Raw genomic sequence first — 17860 nt, 5'->3', positions numbered from 1 at the left:
AAAATGCACAACGCCAGGGTTAGTAAGTGTTATGACCTTAACACTACTGAGTAAGGGAGGAGGCAAGGAGCTCCTTGGGGGAGAGAGTCTCTCTCATCTCAGTTGGAACAAGCGAGGTACAAATAGGCAGAGGGTGGATACCATATCTAAGTGACAAAGGATGGGTTTATGGCACTGGGGACAACTGTCGGCCAGCAAAATGGCCCCAGGGACTCAGAAGGTACCAAATGGGGTCCACAAAGGATGATGATATTGGACAACAGAAAAATATGAGGTAAGGGTTTTTAGCAGAGATCAGGGACTCACTTAGTGGAGTGAAAATCTGAAGAATTCTTAAATTTCAGAAAGTACCCTTGTTTTTCTTTTTGGTCAGTTTTAGCATTGATTTTCACACTGGAGTTATCCACGTTTTCAAGAGAGCTAAAATCAACCAGTGACCAGTGATGGTTCTGGACACAGAATCCCAGGGTGACTTCACAGTTATTTAGTGATGGTTTTATCTGCTGAAGCCATTCATGAGTTTGAAGCATCCTCTCTTGATGGGAGGTTTCTGTGTCACTGAAACTACTCAGGACTGTCAGGACACTTCACCAAAAGTATCAAAATGGACAATAAAGTCACATACCACAACAAAATGGAATAGAGGATAGGGAAATAAATGACCTCTCCTCAATAAAATACAAAGGAGATGGTAAAAATAATCCAGCACATTTTAATAAGGCAGTATATTAAAGGTGCTCCAGAAAACTCACATTGTGTTGGATCTGGGATCCTGGAAACACATAATATAAGGCAGTGATGATGCCAGTTAGTTTATAAATTTAATTACAGTGTCCTTTCTTTTTTAAAAAAATTTATTTGAGAGAGAGAGAGAGAGAGTGAGTAGGCAGGGAAAGAGAAAATCTCTAGCAGACTCCCTGCTGAGGGAGGAGCCTGACCCAGGGCTCAATCCCATGATCCTGAGATCCTGAGATTGTGGCCTGAGCCAAAATCAAGAGCTGCATGCTTAACCTACTGGGCCACCCAAGCACCTCAATTGTTGTGTCTTTTCAATGCAAGTACTATTAAGTGGCTGAATCTAGATGCTTAGCACGGGGCTGAGGTCTGTGAAAAACCAGCACCAACACCACAACAAAACAATGGATGCACAACCCTATACAATAAAACACAGATTTTGACAAAATGAAGATGGAAATGTACCAGAAAGAAATCTGAAATCATGAGGTCCACATTCCTGGCTTGTTCAAGGGCATTTGGACCATTTCATTAGGTATGTATTGAACACCTACAACATGCCTGGTCTTTCTTAATGACCACCAGCTTCTGAAGCTCTGCAGAGACAGATATCCCACAATATCACTAATTTAAACTGAGAAAGCATCTATCTAACTTACTGAATCGTTTCCATTAATTGCTAGGGCTCTTGTTGAAATGTTACGGTTTGGGGCAAGAGTATCCTTTTTTCTATTCTATTTTCATGGTTTCATCTTGTCTCTTTGTCTTAACTTACTACTAAATTCTTTTTAATCTCTCCTTCAAAAAATTTCTTACCTAGAAGGTACAAATTTAAGGCTTGCCATTTTTTTTTCTTCGAAGGAGAAAAACAAAGAAACAAAACAACAAAAACAAACAAACAAAAAAACCCTGCATCTAAGCCACGCAAGGAAAAAAGAAAAGACCTAGGCCATCAAAGTTTAATGGTGTTTTCAGTACTGATATCACTGGTGTGGAACCAAAGCAATAAAACCAGATTGCATTTCCCTCTCCCCCACCCCAACTACACCAAATGGCATTAAAACGAAAGCTCCCAATCTCCTCCAAACTTGTGATCCTGGGACTTAACTCAATTTATGCACCATAGTTTAAAAGCCTGCAGCCAAAAGAGTATGTCCTTTTTCCCTTTGTCAGCTCCTCTTGTGATGGGTCACCTGTTCAGAGCAGCAGACATGCAGAAGTGACCTCCTCTGTCCTACCAAGAGACACCCAGAGCCAACACCTCCTGTGCGAGAGAGACCTGTGGTTGTGAGCAAGAGGACAACAGTTAGGCACTTACGGAGACTGTGGAGCTGGGTGTGTTTGTCCCATAGCCAGAGGAGGGGAGAGAAGCCAAGGACCAGCGGCGTCCATCAGTCCTGTGGAGAGGGGGAGATGAGCGTTGGCCAGTGCTGGGGTATTGTTACACGGGAACCCCAGGGAAACCGAGTATTTTTAGTCAAACGAATGATACAGATACGGTCAGTGAAGATGTGGGAATGCTCAGCAAAGGCCAGAGTAAACAAACATTATACAGCAGGTTGACTTTTATTTAAACTGAATCAATACACCCAAACAAGTAGAAAGTGAATGGGTTGATCCATACTATTGATCTCTCACTAACGCACTTTGACAAAATGAATACCAGGGATAATTACAATGGTCACACTCAGCAGATTCAAATGAATAAAAACAGAAAGGGAGGAGGAAAAATACTCATATCTGGAAGCTGGTAACAGAGGCCATGGGTCTTTGGCAAAGCCTGAGATCCAGCAAGGTACAAGCCCCTATGGGGACTTGGATTACCCCCTAAGGACTCTACTTATTTTCAAGGGAACAGTCCTACTCATCACATCCCAGGGAAGGGATTGAGGGGGCTCAGGACTGGTTTAAGCCTCAAGAAGCAAAAAAACCTTTCACGTCAAAAAAGTGACTGACCTTATATTCAGACTCTCTGAAGAGTTACTATCTTCCTACATGATCTGGCTGCCTCAAGTGTTGCAACAAAAGCCCCTTGCAGAGGTTGTGAGGATGCAGCCCAGCTCTGACCCATGACAGCAGGGGCAGAATGAACATTCTCCACTAGGGGCAGAAGCTAATGCAAAGAGTACAACTGTGTACCTCAGTCAAAGAGGCCAAACTGTCAGGAGTCCTTGAAGAAAGTGGTTGTCTCTCCAAATGGTCAAAGGAGAGCCTCCGGGAGGGGATTCTGGTTATGAATTAGAGGCTTACAAGGATCTCAGATGATTTAATGAAGCAGTAGAGACAATACTGTTGCCAGGGAACACCAGAAAACAACTTTCTGAAACCTCTGGCATCCCAGAGTCATTATTTATTCTATTTTAAGTAAGACTGTGACTTCCAAATCATATACCACCACGAAAACAAACGGATGCACATTTGCCAAGAGAAAAACAGGAAAATCACATTATAAAGGCCCACACTGCCTTCTGTAGATGGAGCATTGTATGTAGACTTTTTGTAACATATGATTGTATGAATTTACCAAGTGGGAAATAAGATGGGGCCAAATTTACCACAGACACATTCACAGGAAGTCGAAGTCAGAGGATTCAACAGCACTAGACTTCAATCTGAGAAATGTCACGATTAGATGTTTATGTAAAACAAAACAAAACAAAAAACAACAACAAAAAAAAAACAACTGATACTTGAGACTAAGTTACAGTCAAGGGAAAATATAATCACAGGCTACCATGGATGTTGCCTCCAAAAAACGCAAATGGTCTACAAAGACAAAATGGAAAAATTCAAGTGGACAAATCACAGAAATACAATGTTAAAATTTTAGTAAAATTTACCTGTCATTTCTGTGACCATGATTGGAGTACAATTGAATCAAGTATGTTTTTTTTTTTTTAAAAGAAGCAAAATAAAATGTTTGTAAATATACCAGATACAAGGAATGGGAGCAATTAAGTCATATGTCCTTAAAAGATGTTTTTAGACAACTAAAAATGTTAAAGATTGAAGAAGAAAATACTTGTAAAACCATGCTTCTGAAGACATCAATTAAATGGACACAAGTTGGTCATATTTATTTCAATAGGTTATTGAAGACTTAAAACTTCATGTTGTACTTTATATTTTAAACACTTCCAATTTTTTGAAGTTAAAAAAAAAAGGATACGATTTTTAAAAGGATTATTCAGTCCATTTAATAGCAATTATCAGAAACTAGTCTCTGGAAATAGCATGGGCACAATTTCCCCCATCGTGATTTTGTTTTGTGATTCATTAACTCTCCTTTCCCTCAGGTATCAATGAATATATTTCAGATGAATGAACAATTCCAAGAAAAGACATGTTCTTATTAGTTTTGAAACATAAATTACATTTGCCTACTCTGGAAAACACACAACTAGAAGAAGTTTAAACAAGAATGTGCAGTCATAGACCAGAAATAATTTATGTCTCAGGAAGTTCCACAAGTTCTCCATGTCTATTGACTCAAATGGAGCACAAAGGACCATTGCATTTTCATTACCATGACGACAGCACATCAGAAGTTACTATATATGCTATATATACACAGTACTTAAGAGAGAGCATGCCCTTTTTTTTTTAAGAAAGCTATCACACACAAGTGCAATTTGGATCCTGCCAACTGTGTTGTCTTCTCTTTGCAGTAGCTACCAATAAAATGTTATATCGAAGACACTATATTCTAGCCAAAGCAGCAAGGCTTTTTTGAAGAGTGATTTTTTTCTTTTTTTTTTTTTTTTTTTTTTTTTTTTTTGGCGGTAGAAATCTCTTAGTGTTAAACTGAGTAAAAAGGTAAGAAGAGAAAAACATCTGATGGGAACATGGAATACAAAAAGTTTTGCAAAAAAAAAAAAAACCACATCATTTCAACACTATTCACAAAAATTTACACCGATTAACACGGTGCACAACAAAGAATGAAAAGTTCCAATACGAACCTACCTATTATAGCTATAATAAAGAAGCAGCAGATTTATTTACTTGTTTAGTTGTGATAGTCCCCTGGAGGGAACATTTCACATTCTGGTTGATACTGGAACCTGCTGAACTATGCCAAGTACTCAACAAGTGTCTAGTGACCTGAACTTAGCAGGCAAGTCTGTTCTAGTAATTTGCTTGTGGAAATACATTCGGAGATTTACCCTGGTAAGGAACAATGAGGCCACTGGGCAACACCTATGGCGTGTATTCAGGTCTCTATATTTCCAAACGGAAGTGAAAGCAGTATGTAATGTGTGAACTCCAACAACTTCCCGGAAAGGCCAAGGAAAAAAAGGTTAATTCTGTAATTAGATGGACTGTAAATCAGTACTATAGTTATTAGCAAAGTAAAAATATGTTTCCTTGCTCCTGACAAAATTTACTATGCTACAATGCTCATTTTCATCCCTTTTAACTTAGTAAAAAATTATAGGGGATGTCTACTGGGGGAGTATTATCATATGGTCTAAGTAAAATGAAAAAACATTAATAAGCCTGATCTTTATCCCTTCATTCAAGAATAATTTTAAAAACAGTGCAGTCTCTTCTGTATTGGCTAAATATACAAAATAATAACATGTGAGAGTCTCAAAATGGTATCACTTCTTAAAGGCTCGAAAACGCATACTGAATGGAAGGGAATGGGGACCCCACAAGTGGTGAATAAAAATCAACTTCAAAGTGGAAGAGAGAGACACCAGATGTTAAATAAAAATACATCAATTTGAGTTTTTATAGCAAAGACAGAGTTCTGTTTACCTGAATACAAGTTTTAAAAGATGATTGCTCATGTCCCTATCTAAATTAATATTTTTTGAAGAGTGTGGAGGGAGTTCCATCTGGAAATTCATGCAAAATGAACTAGAGGTCTCCTGTGATAATCTTCTGTCATGGTCTATGGTTTATTTGTCAAAAATTAACATGCCTGGGTGTTGCTTATTTTTTTAAACAGCAGAGAAACCAGATTCATCTATCCTCCAGTCTCCCACTTAATTATCAGATTCTCTTCATTTTTATAAATCTGGCAGGATTAAGAAACTATGATTCCTCTCATGTTCAAATGCACACTGTAATGAGATTTGCATTTTTCTTATTACTTAAAGTAATTAAGCACATTCTCTTAAGAGATGTGTTTTAAAGACTATGGTAGGTTCTTGTTTATTAGTTTTTATAAGATTTTTTCCCTCCTACTTAGAGGAGTAGCACTGTCACGAATTAATATTAACTGGGCAAACACAGGCTTTGCGGTACCAGTTAATTTTCACATTTTCTTTATGGTGCTTGGAACAAGTTGCTAAAAGAATAAAAGTTGGAACTGGGGCAAGAGTCAGGGTGGAGGTTTCAAGTTCCTTAGAGAGCCTGTCTTACTGCTCTGGTGTCCTGCCCACGGTGGAAGACTGGTACCTTTCACACACAGGCACTTACCTTACGGAGGGGGATGTGTAACGTTTACAAGGGAATTCTAATTATAGAGAGTTCTGAAAATACTGCCAACAGGTCCTTTTCTTCGGATTTTGTAATGTAAATGCATTGCATGCTGACAATAGCACTGGGGACACTGTAGGTTTTGCTGGCTGGTAAATGTGTTAAAACAAATCTTTTTTTTTTTTTTTTTTAACTACACATGTCTTTATTAAGTGCGAAGTTAATCCATGTCAAGTTACGTCTCTGAGGAAAATAAGCAAATATGCTGGACACACAGACCAAAAACTGAATTTATCTTGCATATTCAGAGATCTCGCTGGAAGGGCATTTTGTTTTCTATATGTTTTTCCTGGGCAGGAGAGGCCAGGGTATATGTGTGGGAGGGGTGATAGAGCCTTGGAAGGTGACGGATGGAATCTAACAAAGTGAAGTACACTGATCCCAAATACGGAACACAGAAAACATGGCTGTGTAAACTTCTCTCACTTGGGGAAGTTACTGAAGAAGATCCAGAACTGACAAGGTGTGATGTTACATCACAGGTCTACGATCCTCCAAACAAGACGTCTTTGCGGCTCAATGACCCAGACAGAACACATGTATCTTTGACACTTGGTACCAAATTCTAACTAAGATATGAAGAGAAATCATAAATTATCATTTAGTCCATGCATGGCTTTATCTCAAGGGGGTCCCTAAATTGGTGGCTTTATGCTCTCAATTAAAGAGGCATCTTAGAGTTTATACCCTGTGATTTCAAGAAAGGCTGTTAAAAAAAAAATCAACCAACCTCTTTCAAAAACAACAAAAACAGTAGCATCACAACACAGAGATGAGTCAAGTCCTTGTAATGTGAGCTCAGAGAGTTCAGTAAAAATCTGTTGAATATCAAGTGTGTATAAGGTACCGCACTATGAAAAAAAAAAGCCAACAGTCATTTCTCACCCTCACTGGGAGCACATCATCCAGGGAAGACCCAAGAGAGGTGCACGTAACTTTAACACGAGTGAGAAATCATTATCAAACTGTTAAAGTGGTGTTGTGTGGTGGTCTAGAGCTATCTCTGGGCAGGAAGCCCCAGAGAAGGTCATCTCTGAGGATGGGCAGGATCTCACAGGCAGAAGGCGGGGGAATGGGGGGAAATGAGGAAGAGGAGGCTCGGGAGATGTGATTCTCTATGTAACATTCTACTAATTCCATTCACAGGAAGTCCTTACCTCCGTGCAAATGAGAAATGGGCTGAGGCACTGGGGGAGAAATTTCTTGGGCTATCTTGAGGGCTATTTCCTGTAAAGAGAAAGAAGGGAAAAAGGAATCATAACATGATTTGGCTTTTATATCATTATCACATCCAGAATCATCTCCTTGCTAGTGATGCATTTCTGTACATCCTCATCCAATGTCCATCTCTTTAAAAATGTTTCAGTTTTGCAGGGAGCAGGGGCAGGGGTAGGGCTGGGGGGAATGGGCAGGGGAAGGGGTGTGAGTCCCAGCACAACGGGTTGTGTGTGCAAGATACATGAATAAGCACACCCATCTATCACCAAGCAGCAGTCTTCCAGAGATTAATAACCCTAATATTTCAGCCCTATAGAATATCGTATATACAAATGTTCTGCTTCTTAGTCTTCTGGATGTTAACCCTTTCAACAACTGGACAGATGTGGAAGTATATGCTCCACCTGGTGGTGGTGGTGGTGGCGGCGGCGGCGCTTTCTGCTTAGCATTTTTGTTTCACGAAAACTGAGTCCATGTCTGAGCCCTCAAAAATAAATCCTTGTATTCCAGAGTACGTATTTTAGAGGCAGAAATGTGTCAGTATTAGTCATAAAATACTGGGAACCCAGCAGTTTGGACCCATTTCTCAAATGACCCAGATCGATGGCCCAAGGGGCCCAGCCGGATTAGCCCCCATAGATATTTTTCTTGAACGGTCCCCCTGCTTCTAGGCATCTGGACTGTGAGTGGCCAGGCAGGCTTTAAAGCCACCAGCACACAAAGGCTGGCAGAGGGTGTTTCCCTCGAATCCTGCCGAGGCGGGTGAGTGCAGCCCGCCGACTGGAAGGCCTGGAAGGAGCGCAGCTCCTAGGGGGCTCGTTACTTTCTCCATCAGAACATGCAACCTGCTGCTGATCATTGAGAGAGCTTGGCAGGCAGCTGGTGGGGGGCAGCTCAGGACACTGCAGACCACCCGGCTTCCCTCTGCATGTTTAATTAGCTCGGCGGAATTATCTGAGGCCCCAGAGAGAACCGTAGCTGGTTTAAATAAAGAGGTGAGGAAAGGCGGCCAACCGAAATCGTGTACATTCCTGAAACATGGAAAACAGATTAGGAAGATACGTTTAATCCCTAACGGTCAGCCAGCTCCCACATTACTGATGTCACGATGGAAGTGACAGCTGTAGTCAGGCACGAGGAACACAAGATCGCACATTCGAGTCAGTCCCTCGTGGTAAACAATTTACCCCTGGTGCACAAAAAGAACAGACTCCCCCACGAAAGAGGGTAAGTGTAGTGTTATCTTGAGGACTCTGGACTGGGTACGTCTCGACGGACGTTTTTCAATTACCTTAAGGTTGCAAATTTTATAGTGATGTCTTCAACAGATGCCATTAACTTTATGACAGCACAATTAAAGCCATTTGACTAGGAGGTACCGAAAAGCCTATTTCTTTATGGACAATCTAGAAGCATCTCCCCCTCTGCTGCAATGAAATTTATCCTGTCTTTGCATCTGTTATTCCTTGGGTCCCTGGAGAAATGGATTCCATTTTTGCCATCCAGGAATCCAGGACTCTTTTTGTCCATTTAACTACACGGCTAAATTAAGTTCCGTCAACTCTTCTCAACAACCTTCATCTCCACTCCCCATCCCCCTCCTGCCTCTTCCCAATTTAGCTTACATATCACTCTTCATGGCCTTAAAAGATTTTGGAAAAACTCAAGATGGCTAAAAACTTTTGTTTCCTGAAGGGAAAATGAATCTAATGCCAGAAATCTTAGTGTAGATTTTGTCTGTTTGGAAAAAAAATGTTCACTTTGCTCACACCCCATACAGAGCAAACGATCAGTGAGTTATTAGGAGAAACAAAACAATTGATTGTTGGAAGCCAAGGTATGAGAGGTTTAACAATCCCTGTGGCCCAATTCACTGAGAATAAATAATGAAATCAATGTAACTGGGCACCCAGTTCTTAGCCCCATGTTCTTCATAAAGTGACCACTGTATCTGCAGATCATAATGAGATGAACTGGAATGAGAGCTTAGTAAATATTTTTAAGAATCTAAAGAAGGGGAAAACAAGGAGTTAACTTAAAATCCTTTTCACTTTTAGAGGTTTCAATGACTGGTCCTCAGGAAGCCATGTAACATCTTATAGCACATGGCAACCCATCACTTGAAGATGAACATGCACAGACAGAGATATACAAGAGTGAGGTGAGTTCAACTCTGCTTTTAATAATAATTTTTTAAAAAAATCAAGACTGCCATTAACCATTTCTCATCTCTTGTGTTTTGCCTCACCATTTTGTGCTGCCCTTCTAAGTCCATCAATTGAAAATGTTCATTTTCTTCTCATTGACTCCTACCTTGCTAGAAAATCAAACGCAAATTCCCACATTTCTAACTTCAAGACTACAGAGCCATCTGCATAATCTCGCTACTAACAGATCTTTCTTCCTGTTTCATGGCAGATCGAGAGCTGGTTTAAATGCCAATGTGTGTACACACGTACCCCCCCCCACACACACACACTATCCTAAAGGCTCTTAAATCTAGTAGGATGTTAGAGAAAATGATGGTGATCTGAACTAGAATACCTGATAATTCATTAAAGGCAACAGACTATACCTTAACCTGAGGACAGCTGAGCAAGCCCAAGAGAAGAAATGAAAAAGGCTGAGGCAGGGGACAGAAACAACCCAAACAGAGGAGGGCAACACAGTAGAGATAGATATCCTGGCAGTAGGGGATTCAGACCGATAAAGCCAATACGTTGTGTACTGTGTTTATTGGTATTAACCCAGGGAGGGCCTTAACACATCAGTGGGCAAGAGAGAGATGCTGGAGATTTCCACCTGGCATGATTGTGTTGGGTGGACAGATGAGTGGCCAAACAGAAGTGTAGGAGCTTAAATAAGGATGTGAAAGGCCAACAGAAAACATATTTTGGTGAGCAAACCAAGCATAGTTGGTGATGGACTAGAAATGAAGTGATGAAAATATTATGGATGCAAGTGACCAACATTTCCAGCATGGGCAGGCTATGGGCAGCTGACAACCCATCGTGGGAGAATGACTGCCTGTGGTTGGGGAGTTTCAAGAGAGACGTGGAATGGTTGTAATAGGATATGAAAAGGGGGAAAAAAAAGGATATGAAAAGGGTAGATGAGTATTCTGTAGATTTTTGGGTTATTACAGAATATTTCTCAATTTTCCTTAGGGAGGAGTAACAAGATTAGGAGATTAGATAGGTGGGAGTTAACCTTTGTTTCTGTTTTTGTTTTGTTTTGTTTTTTTTTTGGAGACAGAAGGGGAGAGGGAGAGGGAGAGAGAGAATCTTAAGCAGGCTCCAACAGCACGGAGCCTGACTCCTAGGCTCTATCCCAGGAACCTGAGATCGTGACCTGAGCTGAAGTCAAGAGTCAGATGCTTAACCAACAGAGTCACTAATGCAGCCCATCTTGGAAAGATGTGTTCTGATTTGAAATAAAAGCTGATTTCTATGTTACGTACTCAGTCTCCGAAGCCGTAGGGACACATTTTGTTATACAGTGAGCAAAATACCGCTCCTTTAGAACAGAGTGAATTAAAAAGCACATCTTCTATGTGTAACCTTAACTTGGGAAGTGATGGCCAGGCTGCCGAGGACATGCAGAGCGAGTCCCCAGGATGAGAAAGCAAGACGGGACTGAAAGCAGAGTCCTATACATGACCTTCACTCCTCACAGCACTGCTCTCCGAATTCATCCACCCATCTGCAAAGCAATACCTGAGAGACTCTCAAATGAAAACTGGTGCCAGTGAATTCTCTGCCCATATGTGCAGCACTTGCTTATAACTCAAATCCTGCTGCTCCCCGGGATTTGCTGGCTCTTGGATGTTCGAGTGCTAGGACACTTTATAGAGTGCTGTTATCACCACTGATGTTTTGACCCGGTAAAGGAAACCTTCCTTGTGGTCAGACATTTGGTAGGTAATTAACTCCAGGATCCCAGGGGTGGGGCGGGGGCAGCGCGGGGGGTGGGGGGGGGTGGGGAGGGGGAGGACCAGCACAGCCAATACACAGGAAATATAACAAAATGGGACTTGACCTAATGGCTGTGCACAGGGTGCCTCATTTTAGAGGCAGTTATGGTTAAGAAAGTGATTTCCAGATTAATTAAATTGTTTGATTGCTTTGTAATTAGGTTGGAGAAGTCCTGCGTCTCTACCACAGAGAAACAAGCAGCAAATCTTTTTAAAAGGCATATGCTATACCCACTACAGATTATTAATGTGCTTTTAATAGCTGTCTGTTCACAAAATGAGAGTTTCTGCTCGTCTTGATTTTCTACCAGGACTGAGGGAATCCAAGAAGTAATGAGAATTGTCATCTCACACTCCGGGTGGATCCAAGAGTAAGGCCCCATCTGAATCCTCTTTGTCATTACTTGACGATCAGCTTAAATGACTCGTGGTGCTTTATGCTGTAATGATCAGTAGTATGCTTCTTCCCGCTTTGTAGGAGATTCTCAGCAACACTGCCACCACAGCTTTGGACTTGAGGACCAAATCGCAAAGAATCAAACCTGGCATCGCCTTCCAAGGTAAATGCCAGCAGACCCGCCGGGCATTAGAACAGTTCTGCGGGAGCCTCAAGCTGAGTGAACTTGCAAAAAACAGTAGTTCCTATCACCTGAGAACTCGGACTCTCAGCTAATAGAGAAAAGTTTACCAGACCCAGCGAATATAAGTTAAAAAGTCTTCCTTTCACTTAGACAGCTGTTTCAGCAACTGGCTCCTCTCCAAATACAATGGTGGAATATTAATTAAAGCTGGGCAACTGTTGAGACTCTTTAAGTGGCCACCGAAAAACCTTGTGGGCCTTCAGAGGCATTGTCTCTGGGCAGGCTGTGAAGCGTCCCCAGCAGGCCAATGAACAGAAGTAGGCTCATCTGCCTGGGGTTTCAAGTAAATAAAGGATTATGGACAAGGAACCATACAGTTTTCATAAAATCTGGGCTCTCTGACCTATTTGAGTTTCCCATCCCTTACTGTTTATTGATCCTTCTGCACTCAAGGACCAGTCCTATCATCTGACCGACTTAACTCATTCAACACATTATTTATCAATCTATCAATTTAAAAATTGATAGATCAATTTAAAAATTCTGTTACAGTTTTTATTACTGCACGTGACAGCAGATGACATTCTTCCTCACTCAGATTTAGTGCCAACAGAATGAATAATCCTGATCTGTTTCAGACACTCAAACTACTCGAGAGTGCTAGTGAAGGGTTTGCAGAGAAGGAAAATTCTACAGGCTAAACACTGAAGATTGAGTACTGATAACTTCTATCATTCTGTCTCCTGTCACCATAGGTAAGACTCAATAGAACTTAACAACATGTTCCCTGTTCCTTTTCTCTCCTCTTGTTGCTCCTCCTCCTCAATGCTGGTGAGGGATAAGCTCTCGTAGTACATGTTGATACACAGGAAGTGTATTTTGAATTTTCAGTGCCTAGCTTAGTCCCTATAATATACAAAACTAGAAACATATTTTTCCCCCAAACCCAGTAATTATGTATTAAGTTCTTTTTAGGCACGGAGCTTTGAGCTACCTATTACAACAGATTAAGTGGTGAATATGACCCAGAGAGCTAAAAATCTGACAGAGGCAGCTAAATCTAGACATCCTCCAGCTCTAGACTCATCTTGCAAAACCAATTCTGGATCCAAATTCATGTGAAAAAGAGATTTCCTTAAACCAAAGCCCTTGAATGTATCAAGATTACTTACTAAAAAATGAACTCTCAATGACAATACCAGATGGAGAATGTACTGTGTCACAAAAGGCTCTCAACAATACAAATAATGCTTTCTAAGGAATGACTGATGAGGTTGGAGGGTGGAAAACATGTAGGGAGTAAAAAAGAGATTCAATAATAGGTCAATTTCTATGTCGTAAGACTGTCGCAGATGCCTATTGTCTCCATTCCACGAGGCTGTTCCTCTGGAATTTGTGTACTCTATTTGAAAAGCTGTGGCATTGACACGAATCCCTTGGAGATGCGTTATAATGGGTTCCTGAGAATGTTTTAGCTTTTCATTGACCCTTCCCTTATTACTCTGAATTGATGTCACAGCTCAAGGTGATCCCACGTAAAGACTGGTGAATGTCAAGAGTGATGAAGAAAGTTGATTTTTAGTTGTATATTTTCCTCCCATCTATAGTCATCCATCTTCCCAGAGTAGAGAAGAGATTATCTGTAGTCTTTGTTTAAAGTTACTGAGTAGCATTTGTGAGGTCAAGGAAGATGAATTAAGGACATAGCTATCGTAACTGGTATTCGTAGTTCTCATGCAATTTTCTGAAACTTGACGTATTCCTTCATCTTAGATAATTAATTACTATCTGAATCAGGATAAAAAACTGAGTTAAAGAATGTAATCGGAGGTGTGCATATTTTTTGTCTGTCATACATGAAGGGATTTCAATTCTTTAACGTAATTAGGTCCAAAGAATTTCCCTTTTTACCTAGAAGAGGGGAGGGTGCTATCAGGAAATTGGTTCTTCTCAGACTCTTTGCTTCAACTGCTTAGTAATTTCTAGTCAAAGAGGAAGCATTTAAATGACACGGTGCACATCCATGTACTTTGCTAACTATGATCAAAATATATTCTCTATTATCAACTTTTTCTTTCAGTTCTTCATAGTTAAAAAAATACATATTTGATTTAAGGTGGTCCCATTCAACAAATACTAAAGGTTCCTTTGGCTGCTAGTAACCAGGAATTCTATCTGAAGGAAGCAAAATATGTCTATTTGTTCTTTTAAGAGTTACCTAATCATTTACAGTTTCTAACCCCAGAAACAGGTTCAGACTTAAAAGAATCAGACATTCAGTTCTATTGCTTCATTATAAAATAATATGCAACGTGCCAAGAATCTAACAATTCAGAATTGTGACTCTCAGTTCCCATAAACCATACCGATGTTGGAAATTCCCTGGCCCTGAGACCTTGCCCTAATATTTTTTCTTTCATTCTTCTTTCATGTCCTGAGATCAATAAACAGTTCTCATCTGGAGTGCATAAGACAATCACTTGGGAAGCTTTAAAAATGCTGATATCCAGGCCGTCACACACCCTTTTTTAAGTGAAGTGATTGTAACATGCTGCCAGGACTGAGAACCATGACCTTAGAATTCGCTTGTATACACTATAAATCAAATCCAAAACTTTCATTTGTCCTTTAGGATTCTTAACCGGGAAGTGTTGGATTTTTTTTTTCACTTCCCTGTATAATGCAACTTCCCTCCTTGTCTCAGGTACAATAGTTCAATGTCCCTTTTACAAATTCACTTCATGTAACCTCCAAGTATTGTCAAAACAGGACTAACACTTGAAATTCCTTTGCTCTCAATCCAAAGAGCATCCTACCTACCATGTGAACATTCTGGAAATCCCACTTGCCCACAGATGTCTTCTGGGTTAATAAAAAAAAATTTTATACTTTCTCTACCCAAATCCTACTGCTACCCTCCTCTACACTCACTTCATGATTTCCACAATTTCTCCCTTCTTTTCAGACATGAACACGTCCCAAGCTTAGCTGTGTATCATTCCTATGTTCCTAGATGAAGACTAAAAGTCTCTGTAAAAGAAAATAAATAAATAAATAAATAAATAAATAAATAAATAAATAAATAAATATCTCTGTAAAAGGAAAAAATAGGTAACACCCCCCCCATTCATTGACCATAATCTTGTTTACACTTTCACTATCAAGTTTAATCTTTTGACTATTAGACGTTAAATGTCAGTTTTAATTTCAATCATCACCTAACATTTTATGAGTAAGGTATTTGCCTTAAGACTGTGTATCGCATGCTTTCATTTTCTCATAGCACAAAGCTCAATGTTTAGTTCATGTAACATTGGAACTTTAAAAATTATTAGCATAGTGAAAAATCAATACATGGGGCCTCAATGCAACACATGATTATCAGGAACAAAAATTAGATGACTCTAATTATTCTAATCCTTCCTTCTTACAGAAAGCAGGATTTGGGGGCACCTGGTGGCTCAGTTGGTTAAGTGTCTGCCTTCAGCTCAGGTCATGATCTCAGGGTACTGGGATCAAGCCCCACATCAGGCTCCCCATTCTGTGGGGAGCTTCTCCCTCTTCCTCTGCCCCTCCCCTGTTTTTGCTCACTCGCGCATTCTCTATCAAAGAAAAAAAATCTTAACAACAACAACAATAACAACAACAACCAAGATCTGGGAGGCGCCTGGGTGGCTTGGTCGGTTAAGTGTTCAACTCTTGGTTTCAGCTCAGGTCATGATCTCATATGTACTGAATGAATTAATCAGTCAGATAGGAGTAGTCCTTGGGTGAGGAAGGATCAATAAACAGTAAAGGACGGGAAACCCAAATAGGTCTGAGAGCCCAGATTTTATGAAAACTGTGTGGTTCCTTGTCCATAATATCATGATATCAAGCCCTATGCAGGGCCCAATGCTCAGAACAGAGTCTGCTTGAGATTCTATCTCTCCCTCTCTCCTCCCCTCCCTTCTGACAGGAGCATGCGCATATGCGCTCTCTCTCAAAATAAATAAATATATCTTAAAAAATTTTAAAAACAAACAAACAAACATGATTTGGCTTTTTCCATGATAGAGATGGAAGCATTTGGATGCTTATTCTATTTATGTTCTATACATGTATCCATGGTATTTTTAGCATACAATCCTAAATTGCTGATGGGTGGGGTGAGGGGAGTTTGCTTCAAACCATATACAACCCTGAAAGTCTCTATGCACAAATACCAGCTTTTAGAAAAATCACTAACTTCAAAAGCCACAGTTATTAATCATGTGTTGAACCCTTTAGGTATGTTGATGGGTACTAATGTAGGGAACCAAGTTGTGATTACTCTTCTTAACAGCAAGACCAGGTCTCTGTGGCCCTTTGAACGAAAAATTAGGTACATAACAGGTACAAATTTTGGTATATTAAATTATGTGACAAATACTTACCTAAATTCAATACCAGAAATTGTAAAACTACTAGAAGAAAACGGTGAAAAAAGCTCCTCGACATTAGTTTGGCAACAATTTTTGGAGTGGGACATCGAAGGTGCACACAAGAAAATAAAAAAGAAAGAAGTAGTACTTTTTAAAAAAAGTTTTATTTATTTATTCATGAGAGACACACACAGAGAGAGGCAGAGACATAGGCTGAGGGAGAAGCAGGCTCCCTGTGGGGAATCTGATGTGGGACTCGATCTGAGGACCTCGGGATCACTCCCTGAGCCAAAGGCAGACACTCAACCACTGAGCCACCCAGGTGCCCCTATGTTCAACTTTCTAAAAAGCTTTTACAAAGCAAAAGAAACAGCACAACAAAAAGGTAACCTACCAAATGGAAGAAAATATCTGTAAACCATCTATCTGATAAGAGATTAGTATCTAAAATACATAAGGATCTTATACAACTTGATAACAAAAAACACAGTCCAATTCAAAGATGTGCCAATACCTTAGACACTTTTCCATGATAGTGGCCAACAGACACATGAAAAAATGCTCAACATCACTCATGATCAGGGAAACACAAATCAAAATCATAATGAGATGTCTCTTCACATCTATCACATCTATCAGAATAATTATAAGCAAAAAGACAAGAGACAGCAAGTGTTGGCAAGGATGTGGGAAAAAAGAAATCTTTGAGCACAAGTGGTGGGAATGTAAACTGGGGCAGCAACTGCTATGGAAAACAGGACGAAGTTTCCTCAAAAAATTAAAAACAGAAGTATCATATGAGCCAAAAATTCCTCCTCTGGGTCCTCATCCAAAGATCAGGAAATCACCACCTCAAAAAGATATCTGCACCCCATGTTCACTGTAGCATTACTTACAACAGTCAACGTATGGTAACAACCCAAGTGTCCACTGATGAATGAGCAAACTGTGGGGTACACATAAAGGAATATTGTTTACTGCAACAACATAGATGGCCTTAAGGGCATTATGCTAAGTGAAATAAGCCACAGAAAGACAGACACTGTATATTCTCACATATATGTGGAGTCTACAGATCTTGAATTCCTAAGAACAGAGAGCAGAATGGTGCTGTCAGGGCCTGGGGGAAATGGTGAGATGTTGTTCAAAAGGTACATTTCGTAGGTACAAGATAAGTAAATTCTGACAATTTAATGTATAATTTATGACTCTAACTAACATATATATTACATACTTGAAAGTTTGGGGAATAGATCTTAAATGTTACCACCACATACACAAAAAATGATAATTATGGGAGGAGATGAAGGTATCAACTAACCTTACTGTGGCATTTTACAAAGTGTACATGTATCAAGTCATCCCATTGAACACCTTACATAGGTTATAGATCAACAATGTCTCCATAAAAAACAAACGAAGTCTCCATAAACCTTGGGGGGGAAAAGCCAATATATGCT

General features: G+C 40.0%; 1 protein-coding gene across 1 annotated transcript in view; it reads right to left on the bottom strand.

The window, feature by feature from the left end:
• Positions 1-17860, bottom strand: part of MAST4 (microtubule associated serine/threonine kinase family member 4) — a 538667-nt gene that overhangs the window by 67704 nt on the left and 453103 nt on the right. The window contains exons 8-9 of the mRNA XM_072828443.1: positions 7383-7452; positions 2054-2132 (exon numbers count right to left, since the gene is read on the bottom strand). Coding sequence (XP_072684544.1) covers positions 2054-2132; positions 7383-7452 — 149 coding nt within the window. The remainder of the gene's footprint in view (positions 1-2053; positions 2133-7382; positions 7453-17860) is intronic.

The sequence above is a fragment of the Canis lupus genome, chromosome 5 (genome assembly GCF_048164855.1).
Source record: "Canis lupus baileyi chromosome 5, mCanLup2.hap1, whole genome shotgun sequence".
Lineage (NCBI taxonomy): Eukaryota > Metazoa > Chordata > Mammalia > Carnivora > Canidae > Canis > Canis lupus.
The sequence above is the reverse complement of the archived record's forward strand: the minus strand, read 5'-3'. Positions and strand labels throughout refer to the sequence as shown.